General features: G+C 41.6%; 1 protein-coding gene across 6 annotated transcripts in view; it reads left to right on the plus strand.

Annotated features, from left to right (window-relative positions):
* Positions 1 to 263: 263 nt before the first annotated feature.
* SAMD3 (sterile alpha motif domain containing 3) overlaps positions 264 to 15,585 on the plus strand; it is a 47,211-nt gene continuing 31,889 nt past the window's right edge. For 2 of the 6 annotated variants that reach the window (XR_014803764.1, XM_013992567.3), the window contains exons 1-4: positions 1,347 to 1,625; positions 1,707 to 1,806; positions 2,482 to 2,671; positions 5,629 to 5,736. Coding sequence is in view for 4 of the 6 variants with exons in the window: in XM_013992567.3 (XP_013848021.1) it covers positions 1,536 to 1,625; positions 1,707 to 1,806; positions 2,482 to 2,671; positions 5,629 to 5,736 (488 nt within the window). In the remaining 2 variants the exon portion in view is untranslated. Of the gene's footprint in view, positions 426 to 1,344; positions 1,626 to 1,706; positions 1,807 to 2,481; positions 2,672 to 5,628; positions 5,737 to 15,585 lie in introns of those variants that run through there. The other 4 variants (XM_021088378.2, XM_021088370.2, XR_014803765.1 and 1 more) reach the window with 4 other exon arrangements.

Below are 15,585 nucleotides of genomic sequence, written 5' to 3' on the forward strand. Positions count from 1 at the left end.
TTGATGGCTGCAGGGCAGTATCTTCTGCTCTGCATACCTTTTAATCTTGCAGTTTAGAGAACTGTTGTCTTTTTTCTTTCATTTCTGTTTTTTTTCTAAGTCCTCCTCTTCACAAGGAAGCCAGAAGTGTGACAGGAGGGTGTGATTTTTAATTTACACCAGAGTCTCGCAAATAATGACTTTTCACACCCTGCTACTGCTACTTGGCCTAGGGGAGGAGTTCTGTGGCTACTGTTGTCTTAGCAAATTAAATCCACTGCTGTAATTCAGAAGGACTGTCTTCCATATTTAACCCTTGTTTTCAGTTTTGCAACTTGGTGCTTGTGAACACTTATGAGGATGTGGCTTATTACTTTGAAGTGTCCTTGTTTTCTAGGAAATGATTTTTGAAGGCTGTTATCTTTTCAGATTGTCCAGAATGAAAGGTAACATGTTCTGTCTTTCCCCTATTCTAACTATGATGTTGGAAACTGGAGCTTATTCAGATATACAGAAATGAAAAATACAATAATATTTGGAAAACTTCTAGCAATAAAATTCAAATACATGATTTAATACATAATATATAATATCTTGATACATAATATCTTTTTCTCATGGTTTCATTTCTCTAAGTATAGCTTTTTCCTCTGTCTTTGTAGGAAAGATAGTTTCTTACTGTACAAGTAAATCTATATCATTTAGTTTGCAAGATGAAATCGAAAGTATGTTAAAAAAATGGAAATATTTTAAGTTTCTTCAGTTTCTCCTCAGTCCATTAAAAGTAATTTGGATTGAATTATAAAAAACAGGGATAAGCTGCCTAAGGAAATAAGAAAAATTTTTGTAATTGCATAATTGTTTTAAGTTTTCTAAGTGATTTCCGAAGAACTATGTCGTGCAAATAAAGCTGAATAGTTAAAGAATATATCTTGCTAACCTTATATACACTTCTTTCACTTGTATTTATTAACATATTGAATTATTTTACCATTTTGAATCTGCTATTTTTTTTGTTTTCAATCAACATGCTAGTTTGTACTAGTCATTTTTTTCCAGTCATAAAGGTGTTCAATAAAGTTCTAGAACTGAATGGAATATGTATGAATATTAATGAAAGGAGGGCAAGAAAGATTCAGATTCTCCTGAGAAGCTAGTTCCTACTTCCTCCTCTTGCTGCAGCTACAAGCTCTCTCTCCTTGCTGGGGAGCAGCAAGGGGTTAACCAGTCTTGGTTGACTAACTATCTCTGTCAAGCTTTTATCTGATCCTTCCTGCCTTCCTCCCCTGCCCACCCCTTTTGTAAATGTCAACCACTTCCTGATGAGCCTAGTAGTGGTGAATTTCACACCTTTCTTTTCTTTGTGAAGAAACCTGGGTGTTAATGGTACAGGATTGGGTACCATTGTGTGTCTCTGGCTGTCTGTTAGTAAAGCTGAGGGATGCCTGTGGAAAAAAAGTAGGAGAAGGTGAAGAAATTTGAGAAATGAGACCAGGAGATAGGTTCAAATTGGTCTCAATTTTAAAAAGAGTACTTGTTTTATTAGCAACTCTTGGATGTGTATTTGGCAAAGAATAGTTTTAAAGAAGCTTAGTACTGAGAGTCTAAAAGAGTCTGGCGAAAGAAGGGCTGAGATTAGAGAGCTGGTTGGTAAAAACAAATAAATAAATAAATAGAAGAACGACAATCAGAAAGAAAAACTGAAGACGCCTCTTTTTATTCTACAGGTGTATTTGCAGGATACAGCAATGGAAACTTGGTCAGTTGATCAGGTCTGCAGTTGGTTGGTGGAGAAAAACTTAGGAGAGCTAGTTCATAGGTTTCAAGGTGAGTCGTTTGCACTTTCAAAAATGTTACTTGAGTAGCCAAAATATTGAGTGTCCTCTGTTATTGATTTTTTTTTTCCTAATGTGTGTGAATATTGATGTGGAGTTGCTGCAGAGGGGAACTTTCATTTCTCTACTGACTGTAGCAGTTTGCATTTGACCTAGTGTCCACAAGAGAATCTAATATTTCAGAAAGAACTCAAAATAAATCTTAAGGGATACTTAAAATACATATTTGATATATGCATTTGATATTGCTTTTGTCCATAAATATGCAGCCTGTGCATTTTTTGTGCAGCTTTGTGTAGTGCTGGATTTACCGGTGCTGAATATTGCCTGGGAGGTGCCATTAAGGATATTGTTCTGAAAAGAGTTTTTTCCTTATAAAAACAATGTCCATTAGAATGAATCAGAAGGAGGAAGATATTACTGAGGAAGTAAAAAGGTTTTATGGTGACTCCATGTTCTGGTACTTTTCTTAGGATCAGACGGAGATTTGGAATTATGCAATATTTCTATTCTATTTTTGTCAAAAATACAGATAATCTTATAACTGCAGAGCACAAGTTTAGATGCTCCATCTAATGCTCAGAAATAACTTTCCTGCTCAGAGTGCTGTGTTTTACAGTGCTTTACCATGCAGGCATGTTAGAGATTTTTTTTTTTTTTTTCCCAGAGGAAGAAGTGAGTGGGGCTGCTCTTCTAGCACTTAATGATCGGATGGTGCAGCAACTGGTAAAGAAAATTGGGCACCAGGCTGTTCTAATGGATTTAATCAAAAAATATAAGCAGAAGAGTCAAGAACTGAAGTCCCCTGAAAGCCCAAGTGAAAGAGCCCGGTTCACGCAAGAAGAAGCGGCCCCAGAGTAAGTCTGTTCATGTTTGGCCTTATTTTTTGATTCTGTGCTTGCCCAATAATGGCTGTAGCATGACATTTGGGGTTTAAGCCTCTTTGAAAATTGTAATTATTTTCAGCTAGATTGTGTATACACTGTTTCTAATATCCACACAAAGGACACTTTTTGCAAAGTTTTATGAATCAAGATACATTTTTTTTTAATGCACTGGTTTTTGGAAGGCAAGACCTACAAGCCCAGAGTTCCTGTGTAGAAAGCTCTGTAACAAGCAGTTAAAATGTATATATAACACAAACAGAAATGGGCTTTTGCAGCTTAGGTCTTAAAATTGCAGTCTGAGAAAAGCATCTTTTTCTCCTCATTTGCTTTTTCCAAAGCTATTTATTTATTGATTTGCATAGGATTTCTTATAGTAACTAATTTATATTCTCCTCTAGAGGCCTTCATAATATAATTTGCTAAAGACTCTCGCTGCAGTGGCTTTTTCTAATTTCTCAAGAGTATTCTTGGAATACTGAACGCTCTGATAGCATTCCACAAAAGTCATGTAGAAAATTTGTGGTGGCTTCGAGGTTTAGGAAGGTTTGTATTGGTTTGTTTTTTTATTGCTGACTTCTGCAATAAAAAGGGATGATCTTAGGAATTATAAAATGAAAATTTTTGCTTTATTTTTGCCCCAGGATCATTTCAGGCATTCTGATTTGGTTTTCTCAGAATGAGATTTTTTTCAAGCTTTCTAAGGTTGAATAATTACTGCAGACCATTTACTCATTAATTTTTAAAATAAGATCATGATGTTTGATGAAATTCTTGCTATGTTTTTACTTTAGTTTTTTTTTTTTTTTCAAATTATATCTGTAGAACTATATATTTCTGTCTTGCTGTTTTACAAACAATGCAATGTTAGACCTGGATTAAGTGATTTAATTTCTAGAATATTTGGATATTTGGGATATGGAGGAGGATATTCTACCATTTGATTTATTTGAAGGATTTCTTCTAAACCTTGACAAAAAAAAAAAAAAACTTGTTTTTTGTTTTGTTTTGTTTTTTGGCTAAATCTGCTGTGCATATGGAAGTTCCCAGGCCAGGGATCGAACCAGAGCCACAGCAGTGACAAAGCCGGATCTGTAACCCACTGGGCCACCAGAGAGCTCCAAAGATATGTAATTTTTGATGAAGTTCCCACTGCACGCTTTTATTCCTTTCCAGCACAGAGAGGGTGTAAACCTCAAACAGAACTCAAAATAATTTCCCAGCATTCTTGGGTGAGTTGGACTCCTGAGCTGGAAGTTCTCCCCAGTTGACTGGAATCTTGATATTGCCTTAGGCACAGCTTGGAAGAAAACAGACGGCCTTGTTTCCACTGCAAATCAGTTTATAATGTTCTCTAGTAAATGAGAACTAGCTGGACTGCCAGGAAATCTGGGCTTCATTCCTGGTTCTACCGCGGACTTGGACTCATTATATTAAATGTTGACACTCCTGTTGCTTCATCTGTAGGTTGTGAAAAGTAATACAGTGCTTAACTCCACATTAATTCACACCGATGTTAGGAGTATCATAATCTTCGAGCAAGTCTCTCTTCCTTCTTCTCCCAGACCAAGATAATCTTTCGTTAAATATTAAGCATTGTTAACTCGGTTTAGAAAGCCATTTTCAAACGTAGCCCAGACTTGGAACACAGGTTTTCCAGGAATTGATGAGTAGGGGCTTTTCACTCTACCCATATTGGTTGAGTCTCAGGATTGTGTGGTCTTGCATTCAAATTAAATCATTCTGGTGCAAAACCACAATTACAGATGGGTTTACTGGTTGTATTTGGTTAAAATGTTTATTGGCTATATCTGCTTATTGTCAAATGCATTATCACTTGAGAAATATATTTTCATGTGGGAATTGTGATAATAGAAAAAGGCATGCGACTATGCTATTTATTTAATATGGTATTTAATTAAAATCTTTTAAGGACATGCTTAATAAAGATAGGGAATTTGGTGTAGTAAAAAGAACCCTGAAGCTACATATCAAAACACTTGATTTCAAATCCCTGTTCGGATATTAGCTACTCATCTATCCTTGGAGATTTGCTTGATTTTTCTTAGTTTCAACTGTAAAAAGAAGTGGGTAGAATGAACGATGCTTTAGACTTCTCAAGAATTTATATAAACGGCAGTCCAGCTAGATCAGAGATTGCAGATGGGTTTCAACTTCAGTGCAAATTTCATTTAATGGCTAGTGGTTGCCTGGTATGTTGTTTTGAAAAAAATTTGCAGGTCACATCTGGACAGGATATTTGGCATCCTATTCAGACTTAGGCAAATGATAGGTAGTAAGTGGGAGTATTTGCTGTTGCATTTGGGGACTGTTTTTGTTGAAGCTGGTAGAAAAATCGCTGGACAGGAAGTTGGAAAACTGAGGCTGACTGGCGCCGCTACTAAGTAGCTTGTGGGTGGTGAGCAAGTCGCTTTCCTTTCTGGGCTTCAGTTGTACCGCTCAACTGAAAATGAAGGAGTGAGTGGAGTGTGGTTCCAAGATCATGAAATTTCACAGATGATGAAAGGTGCCCCCACCCCATGGCAGGGGATAGAGAAGAGATTTGACTTCCAGTTCTACCTTTTTTTTTTTTTTTTTAATATCCAATAAAGGTACATTTCTGTTACCACCATTAGTTCAGAAAGGAAAGGATTGTCCTAACACCATTTATAAATGTGACTGACTGGGAAAAACAGCATTGTGAACTGGCATCATCTACCTCCTGGCATGTAGGAACCGATGCTGTGTGAGATGACCTCAGAGGGTTTTTCTCTCAGTTCTTTTAGTCATGACTCTGAAGTGGAGCTTGGAAGTGAAAACAGATCACAGTGTTTACTATGGGCTGACCTCAACCCTCAGAGCCACTGAGAGAGCAACGGATGTGCCTGCTGTTGAATCACCCTGACCTGCCTCTTCTTTCTCGGTCACAGGGACAAAGAGTCCTCCAGTCCAGCCCATCATGGAGAGCAGATGCCATCTTTCTACCCAGCTGAAAACCTTGATAATAGACTAATTGACCAAAGAGTCCTGAAACAGAGGTGGGATTGACAACTTTGAAACATTTTAAAGCCAAATGATAATATTTGTCTCTGTTTTTATGAGGTTTCTTGTGTTTACATGTATTTCTAAGTGGAAGCTATTTGTTTTTCTGGAAGGGATTTTTTTTTTTTTTTAAATTAGGTGATGAAGATATTTGGGAACGATGGCAGTCCAGATAGATCAGATATTAAATTTTAAAGTTTAAATTTTATGATCTTTGCATTGGAAAAGTGAAGTTTTGAGATGATATTATGCATCTTTCAAGAACACGTTGTTAAGGAAAAAGAGAATTTCTCTGTCATAAACTGTCCAGAGTGATTGGCAGTAGCCACAAAGGTTAAATTTATTCAGTAAATAATGTCCTATAGAGTATGCCTTTGTGGAGTCTTTTTTTTTTTTTTTTTTTTTTAGGGCTGTACCCAAGGCATATGGAGGTTTCTAGGCTAGGGGTCTAATTGGAGCTGCAGCTGCCGGCCTACACCACAGCTACAGCAACGCCAGATCCAAGTCATGTCTATGATCTACACCACAGCTCATGGCAAGGCCAGATCCCTAACCCACTGAGTGAGGCCAGGGATCGAACCCACAACCTCATGGATACTAGTCAAGTTCATTAACATTGAACCATGATGGGAACTCCCTTTTAGTTTATATATATATATATACACATACACTAGATTTCATTCCCTGGACTTACTCCTTCCTTGGGCTTTCTTTCTTTCTTCTTTTGTTTTTGTTTTGGCCACATTCATAGCAAAAAGAGGTTCCAGGGGCAGGGAGACAGGTATGATCAAACTGGTGCCACAGCAGTGACAATGCAGAGTCCTTAACCACTTGGCCCCCAGGGAACTCCATGGAGTCTTTGTTTTTGTTGTTTTTTTTTTTTTTTTATTTGAGTTTTGTAGTTGTTATCTTAACTTGACTGTTCCTAATGAAGGCACTGCTTCAGTAAATATTTCCTTATATTCCTGCGCGGGGTTTTATGAGGTGTAGTATTTTGATATACAGGTTACTTTGGAACAGAGGTCAACTATACACCTAGAGAACCAGACCCAGGAATGTGGCACTCAGACAAAGTCCTGAGAGGGACTGTAGGTAAGATATGGTCCAAGAACCACGGTGGCCTATACGCCATTTCCCGGACACCTGGCCTGCCATTCATGTGTCACTCTTGATACTGATGAGTGAATGCATTTCATTAAATGTACTGTCACTGCAAGGAGAGATGTCAGCTAGCATAGATGAATAATCAGGGATGAGTCAAGCCTGGGTGTGGTCCTTTATAGTTTTCACAAACCTTTTATCTTATTGTCTCATTTAATCCACATCGCCGTCTTGAAGGGTGGGCATGCTTCTCTCTTATTTGTGCGTGATTGAATAAAACAGATTCAGAGACATCAAGGGGCTTCTTTTCCCAAATGGGCTGTTCTCACCCCAGCTCAGAATCTACCACCATGGGTGTGGGAGCTCAGGGGACCAAAGGCAGCGGCCTCAGCCACTGGCTGCCTGGCCCCGGCAGCCCCGACAGTGCAGGGGAAAGCTGCACCTTTGATCAGGAGCTCCTGCAAATAGGCTTCAACTCCGGGTGTCCTCTTTTCTCTCCTCCATCTTCCACCTTGCCCTCTCACCCCTGGGCTCAAAGGCTCCAGTTCCTCAAGCTCTCCCAGCCTTCGGGTCCATCTTCCTCCATGCCATTGGCTCCCGTTTTGGGTGATGGACAGGCAGCTGGAAGGCCATATCCTAGGTGAGACTAGGTGAGATGGCCACATGGTCTTCCTGTTCTGAAGATGTTCAGGAGATGTAAACACATTGTCATGACGCCTTCATCTGCCTCCTTCCTGCGTACGGGTGCTGGTTGGTTCCGAGGGCTGTCCTTTGAGGTGGTTCCAGTCCTGGCTGTGGAGTCAGCCCTGAGCTTTCAGCGATCCCTTTATGAGGCTGCCAAAAGCAGCCAGACTCTTCTCTGATTGTTCCATAGAGACAGGAAGAGCAATGATTAGTCCCAGTGGTCCATCCCAATACCACTGTGAATCTGTATCCAAGCTGCGAAAGAATAATAACCACAACCCTTTCCTCATGCTGCCCTTGTGAGAACCATTATATAAAAACAGATAATACCTGTTTGGTTCTAAGCTCAGTGGAAGCACCCCAAAAGTGCTCAGTGTTTCACTGTCTACACAGCACTGCTCCAGGTAGTAAGCGGCTTTCCCAAGACCTGCTTTCCTCTCCCTACTTGCTCCCAGTGGGAGATGAGGATGTCACCTTCTATATGTCCTATAGGTCTTTTCTCTTTCTTAGCCCTCTGATGCTGTTCCATTCTCAGGTGGTCCTGCGACGCTAGTCAGGCAGGACGATTATTGTGGCTGGTCAAAGGCATAGCCTGTGCTTCACTGTAGTTCTCATTCTTTAGAGCATCTGGCCAGGAGGAGAAAGACAACAGGACTGGGTTAGAAATGGAAAGAAATAGGATTTGGAAACCAGAGTTGATACTCTCATATCTTTCTTCTAATCATAAAGATTCTCCTCGTCTAGGTGACCACCTGCTGCCCATCACTATCCACAGGCGCCTGGTAAACTTGCTCCCAAATAGACTCATGCCCCTTGCTTTAGTATATATTTGGGTGTAAAAAATAAATATCCCCTCAAATGACCTTAAGGGGAGTTTATTGGGGTTTGTGTGTGTGTGTGTGGTTTTTGTTTTGTTTTGTTTTGTTTTTTGTCTTTTCTAGGGCCGCACCCACTGCATACAGAGGTTCCCAGGCTAGAGGTCGAATTGGAGCTTGGTCGCTGGCCTATGCCAGAGCCAGAGCAACTCGAGATCTGAACCGAGTCTGTGACCTACACCACAGCTCATGGCAACACCGGATCCTTAACCCACTGAGCAAGGCCAGGGATCAAACCCACAACCTCGTGGTTCCTAGTCGGATTCATTAACCACGGAGCCATGATGGGCACTCCAAGGGGAGTTTATTGTTTAAAAAAAAAAAAAAGCAAAAAATCATTGTACAGCATGCAAGGGCAAACCATGTTAAGTTCCCTGGGGACAGAGGAACTGGTGCTGGAAAGCCAGGGGTGAAGTTGTCCCTTTCTCTCATGAAGCCTCCGTCTCTGTTCTGCTTCTCCCTATAAGGAGGATTTATCCTACTCCTCAGAGCTCCATTCAGAATGGCTGGCCCATGGCAGCCTTTCCACAGCACTGCCTCTGGAGGAAGCCCTCCCTGGAGGCAGCTCAGGTCATCCCAGCCAAGAGACTCCGTCTTTCAGGGTTGCTTAGTTCAGTATCTGGGGAAGAGAAACTGAGGGGTGGATCAGCTGTGGGTGGGCAGATGAGGACAAGGCAGCTGTACCTATTTTAAATATTTTCACTCTGGTCCTGCCATTTATCCAGGACCGTGGATTGGGGTGGGATAGAAGGTTCTCTCCCTTGCCCCTTCCTATCTCACACAGTGGCTCCATTATCCAGCCGTGTGAGTAAAAATCATTGGAGCCACCCTTGATCCTTCCCTCCTGCCCTTCTGCCATCCAACAGGTTGGATGCTGTTCATCCAACAGGTGATTAAAGGTCTATTGCCTGGCTCATGGGTCAGGCTGTGTTGTTCCCTTCCCCTCCCTACCTGCTCATCCTCAAAGACTCTGCTCAAAATCCCTCTTTCAGAAAGAAGCCCCTCCATTGATGTTCCAGATCAGACAAGAAGCCCCTCTTCTATGTTCCTCACCCTCTTAAAGATCTCCTGCTTCACTTGTAAAACTAGGTAACGGTCTGTATTCCCTCCTTAGAAGCACCTCCTGGACAAAGACCAGGCCCTTTTTGTCCTTGTAATCACAGCACTTGGTACAGTTTCTGGCACAGAGAGGCTAAATAGGAGGTTCTAGTTGAAATGAGAATGTATGGTCCAATGAAAGACTGAATATATCATGGGACAGGATAAGTATCGAATAACATCAATTTTTGTAGACATTTTGGATACAATTCCTTCTAAATATGCTTTTTTTTTTTTTTTTTTTAATGGCAGCATCCACAATATGCAGAAGTTCTCAGGTCAGGGATTGAATCCAAGCCGCAGCAGTGACCTACACTGCAGCTGTGGCATCACCTGATCCTTTAAACCACTACACCAGGCTGGGGATCAAACCTGTGATTCTACAGCAACCCGAGCTGCTGTAGTTGGATTCTTAACCCACAGCACCAGAGTGGGCACTCCTAAATATGCTAATTTTTAAAACAGAGTTAAACTCCAGGAGTGTATGAGCCACTCACACATATCAGGCTAGGAAGCTGATGGTTGACTACAAAGCTTTCATTAAGCCCAGTGCTTTCATGAGATGAGGAGGGATGGTAGACAAAGTGCCTGCTTTGGGGTCTCACACACATGGGTGGGAATCCTGACTATTCCACTTATTCTCCAGGTGGTGTCTGCATGATGTAAGATGGGACCGCCCACCTGTATCCGAGACAGCAAAGTACCTGGCAGCTGTTACCACACCATACAAAGTCATTATTCTTGTGATTTTTTTCTTCTATGCTCCCCAAAATGAACGTGTGCTTTCCATCCAGATTATTTGTAGACGAGAAGTAAAAGAACGCTCTAGAGGCAGGACAGTCACCTGACTTTGGCTCTTGAAAAGTCTCTCGTAGAGAGATGTGTGTGTCCAGTGGATGAATTCTGTGTGCTGTGACACAACACAGTTTTATTCAGTGATGGGTGATCCCTTGCTCTTTACTGAATTACTTAAATATCTTCCCAATGGAAGGATTTTTTTTTTCTTTTTTTTTTTTTGTCTTTTGTTGTTGTTGTTGCTATTTCTTGGGCCGCTCCCGTGGCATATGGAGGTTCCCAGGCTAGGGGTTGAATCTGCCTACGCCAGAGCCACAGCAACGCGGGATCCGAGCCGCGTCTGCAACCTACACCACAGCTCACGGCAACGCCGGATCGTTCACCCACTGAGCAAGGGCAGGGACCGAACCTGCAACCTCATGGTTCCTAGTCGGATTCGTTAACCACTGCGCCACGACGGGAACTCCCCAATGGAAAGATTTTAAGGTCCCATCCTCAACACGTGTTGGTGATCCTTTAGAAAGATTTTTTTTGCCAAGGCCATTCTTAGTGTTCCATCTACACTATTTGAAACTGTTTGCTTCCCTTTGGGTACCTAATAAGGCATGAAATCAGATAAACAGGTAGAGCTTTCCTAAATGTTACTTTAAAAACACTTCACTTGAACTTTAAATATATGGTTTTCTTCAGCCTTTGGGCATAGCTATGAATTAGTCACGGTTTCATGCATACTTAAAAATTATTTTGGGAGTTCCCGTCATGGCGCAGTGGTTGACGAATCCGACTAGGAACCATGAGGTTGCGGGTTCGGTCCCTGCCCTTGCTCAGTGGGTTAACGATCCAGCGTTGCCGTGAGCTGTGGTGTAGGTTGCAGACGCGGCTCGGATCCTGCGTTGCTGTGGCTCTGGCATAGGCCGGCGGCTACAGCTCCCATTGGACCCCTAGCCTGGGAACTTCCATATGCCGCGGGAGCGGCCCAAAGAAAATAGCAAAAAGACAAAAAAAAAAAAAAATTATTTTGACGATGATTTTTTTTTTTTTTACGGTGTCTGGCTACTGTTCTAAAACGTTGTGCAGTTATCTTACTCACCTGCCTGTGCTCAGGAGGGCAAAGGTCAAGGGCTCCACACTTGATGTCATGTTCGTAGGCACTGCCACACACACAGCTCAAACAAGGATCAGCACAGGTGTGTGTGCATCTCATCCAGCACGTAATAGAGGGAGGTTCAATGACGGGCACCAAAGACAATATAGGTGATAAATTGTCACGTTTAGATGCTGAATCCCAGGTCAGTGACACCACAAGGATCCCTCAGAGTGAAGTGCGGGATCCCCCTTCTCCTGCTCCCAGGTGTACAGAACGCCCATGTGTATTTTGGAAGTGTTACATTCTAATTCTAATCCTTGAGGGGAAAATCGCTGTGCACATTAACATAGTAAATGCTGTGAGTCCTATTATAAGAAAACCCATTTAACTCTGTGTGACCCAGAATTCTGTCTTTGTATAACATCTAATAATGTTACAGGCAACACCTTAGGAACCACGGACTGAAAATTTTCCTACCAAAGTCAGGATTCATTCATTCATCCACTAATAAATAGTGACTGAGTGTTTCCTCTGTGCCAGGACCTGGTGGTGGCCCTGAGAACACAGGAATGAGCAGAGAAGATCAAGCCTTCCACTCCCCGGTGTTCACACCCTGATGGTGGTGGGGGGTGGGTAACAAATTCATAGGATATTACGTTGTAAATATGTGTAAGTGCTACAAAGACCAATGAAGCAAAGGAAAAAGTGGGAATAGAGAGTGTGTGGCGTGCAAACGTGCACGTGTGTGTCAACTACAGCAGGGTGCTAGTTCAGATGGGGTTTTCAGGGAAGTCCTTTGACTTTCACTAGATGATGCTTGAGCAGCAACCCCAATGAAATGAGGAGCATTGGCTAAAACCAACATTTTGTTTAGGGGAGGATATCTGTGGATCCGGCCAAATAGGAATTGCAGAATCAGGAGAAAATGGGCTAACAGGACTGGTACATAACTCTGACGACTGCCCGGCCCCACTGAATCTAATACGAAGTCTTTAGAGAGAGAAAAGCAAACCTGATTTCTAGTCTATTTTTCTCTTTTGTTCAGAATGTTACTAAATATACACCATGAGTTAGCTGTTATATAGACAGCAGGTGAATGGGGGGCAATTTTGTCCTTGCCTAGGGGATCTCAGAGTCTGACAAGAAAGATACATAAGCTAATAACTGCAATATTGAGAAAGAGATGTGGAAATGGAAGTGCACAGGGTACAGAAATATCACCCAAGAAGGATGAATGAGACTTCCAGGGAAGTGAGCATGGAGAAGGCCTCAGGGGGAAGGCTCACAAAAATAGGGAGGATTTTTCAATGATGATTATAATTTCATCTGGAGGAAAATAGAACGAGAGAGGGAAAGGACATGCACCGCAAAGCAAACAGCATAGGCAAAGGTACAGGCCCCTGAATCAGAGCAGGGTGTTCTACGTGGCGTATTTTCGCATGTGAGAGGTAGAGGCAGAGGAAATGGAGTTATTGGAAAAGATGAGAGGTGCTGTGAGTGAGGTAAGGAGGCTCTGTGCTATGCCAGTGAACAGGACATTGCCTGTTAATCCTGACTTACATTGGATTCTCCTGGAGGACTTAAACCAAATAGATCAGGGCCCTGGACCAGAGCTTCTCAAACTGCAATGTAATCAAAAGTCACCAGGACTCTTGTTCAGTGCAGATACTGATTGAGTAGTCAGAGGTGGAGCCTGAGGTTCAACACCTCTAACAAACCCCCTGAGGAGTGCAGGTGCTCTCCTAGGCATTGGTGGGGATGTACAATAGATTGAATGTTTTTGTCCCTTCGAGATTCATATGTTGAAACCCTAATTCCAATATGGTAGTATTTGGAGACAGGGGGCTTTAGGGAGGTAGTTAGGTCATGAGTGTGGACCCCTCATGGGTAGGATTAGTGTCCTTGTAAGAAGAGGCCAGAGAGTTAGCTAGCTCTCTTTTTGGCATGTGAGGACACAATGAGAAGACAGCCTTCTATAAACTGGGAAGAGACCATTTAACCAAGAACCCAACTTTGTTGGCACCCTGATCTGGAACATCCAGCCTCCGTAACTGTGAGAAACTGTTTGTCGTTTAAGCCATCCATTTTAACAGTAATTTGTTAAACGTCAAGTTAAGTTCCTTGACTCCTTAAAAATAGGAATCATTTATTTTTATGAAGCTACATAGTGGAGGAACTGGCAAGCCACACCCTAGGTGACACATAGTTGGAAAAAGACTTAAGTCAGTCTCCCCTCACTCCACGAGGCACATAAAACCAGTTCTCTGGACCAGATATGAGAAGTGAACTTTCTACCTCCCATCTCCATATAGAAGATGCTCTGAGGATATAAGCCTTTCATTGTGAGGTCAGGATTCAAAAGTCTAGTAGTATAAAAGCAAATTACTAAAAAGCTGCCCTACATCCATTCAGTCCTGAACCACACCAGATTTTAATAATCCTGAACTCCAAAATAGTAGTATTGAACCATTTTGCATAGGTAATGTCTCATTACCTTTCTCTTATATGAATGAGTAATGAAAGAGAAAAAGAGGGACTCACACTTGATAGTTCCCATGAGATCTGTTTTTGTGGCTCTCATGCTAGTAAGTGTAAATATTGAGGGTAAGGCCTCCGTCAACATGAAGAAGAATTGGGGAATGGGAGGAAATAAAAACTGTATTGATTTTATGCTTTTGTCTTGATTAGTTAGGGCCTCCAAACTCCTGGGTCCTTGAATCTCACACTGGCAACCAAGGACAGGGAAGATTTGAGAGGTGTCTGTCCATCTGTGCCACAGTACAGTGCCTGATGCCATCCATATTTCTATGCCCTCTTTATGCTTGATTATGTGTTCACACATGCCTTTCAGAAACTGAATCTTTTGGAAGTCTCATAGATTAAACGACAGATGTGATAGCCTAGAGCTATAAAACATAAATTAAAAGCAAACATCAAAATGCTAAGAATATGGAGCAAACATTTTTTCTGAAGTAGTGGTGGGTACCATCAGTTGCAGCAACAAAACAGCATTTTCTTCATAGTCTATGCATGTATGCAATGACACTGTTCTCTCTTTTCAAAGATGGCATCTCACCTTGCTCAGTTGCATGTTTCTCTTTACTGGGCTTTTCAAAACTTCTTGTTTACCTTGTTTTCTTAGCAGTGGAAAGGTAAAGTAAAGCAGGTAATTCTCAGAGTACTGGCATAATAACACAGAAGCAACATTGCTGTTTAACATAGTAGTTTGGTGAAATTTGGTCCCTCTTTTGAAGCTATGTATTATGCGGTCCTTTTCTGTCCAGTGATAAGATAACAAGTACTTTAAACAAACGTCTAAGCCTCCTCTATCTTCCTTTCTCTTCTCCTATGTTCCAAAAACATTTAAGCTTTTAGATGTTGCTGTGGTTACATGCCATATAGTTTCAGGGTTGATAATAGAATTCCGGGATTCCCAATATATTCCGTTTACGGTATATAAAGTCTGCAAGCTTGGGTGTGGAAAAGAAGAAAATGAAAGTAGGATCTTAGAATGGAGTGGCTTCTGAAATACAGGTTTTCAGTTCAGTACCTGGAGAGCATGGTATTTGTCACCACTTTCTCTTCCGATGGTGGGAGTATTACCACTGGTGATCCTTTTGTTGTGAAAACCAAGCCCAATAGTGAGAAATGAAAGCAGTGCCATTTTACAAGACTAGAAAAACATCAACAGTCCCTCAAGGTAGCAGATTATCTCCAAACTGGGGGCCCTTAGAGAAAGGTTCTGTTTGAGTCCTGAATTTTAGGAAAGCAGACATGATTCATGACTATGACTCCAAATGTCAACAAGTATCCAACTGAGTGTGATATGAACTCTGCCCTTGGATCTGTAAAGAATCCAGAAGGGATGCAGCTGAAAGCTGGTGAGATACTGAGAAAACGTCCCTGGTAGGGTTTTTTCAGTGGTGTTTGATAATCTTGCAATTCTCCACAGCCACAGTCTAATTCTTGTATACCTTTTGTGTATACAGAGGACTCCACTTCAATCCTCAGTTCTGCCCCTCTTGCATTTGGGTCTTACTAGTTTTCCTATCTCAAACTTAAGCATTTAATGATGTGACACTTCTGGCACAATGGCGTGATGGCTTGCTAGTCAAAGTTTCCTTTATCATGGGTGGGCTGTTTTTAATATAACAGAACTCTCCTTTCCAAAAGATGTCAGTTTCATATGTGAAAAACACTGGTTT

The sequence above is a fragment of the Sus scrofa genome, chromosome 1 (genome assembly GCF_054392235.1).
Source record: "Sus scrofa isolate SSC_HxYL_T2T_F1_AM1 chromosome 1, Sscrofa_HxYL_maternal_Yorkshire_Landrace_v2.0, whole genome shotgun sequence".
NCBI classification, from domain to species: domain Eukaryota; kingdom Metazoa; phylum Chordata; class Mammalia; order Artiodactyla; family Suidae; genus Sus; species Sus scrofa.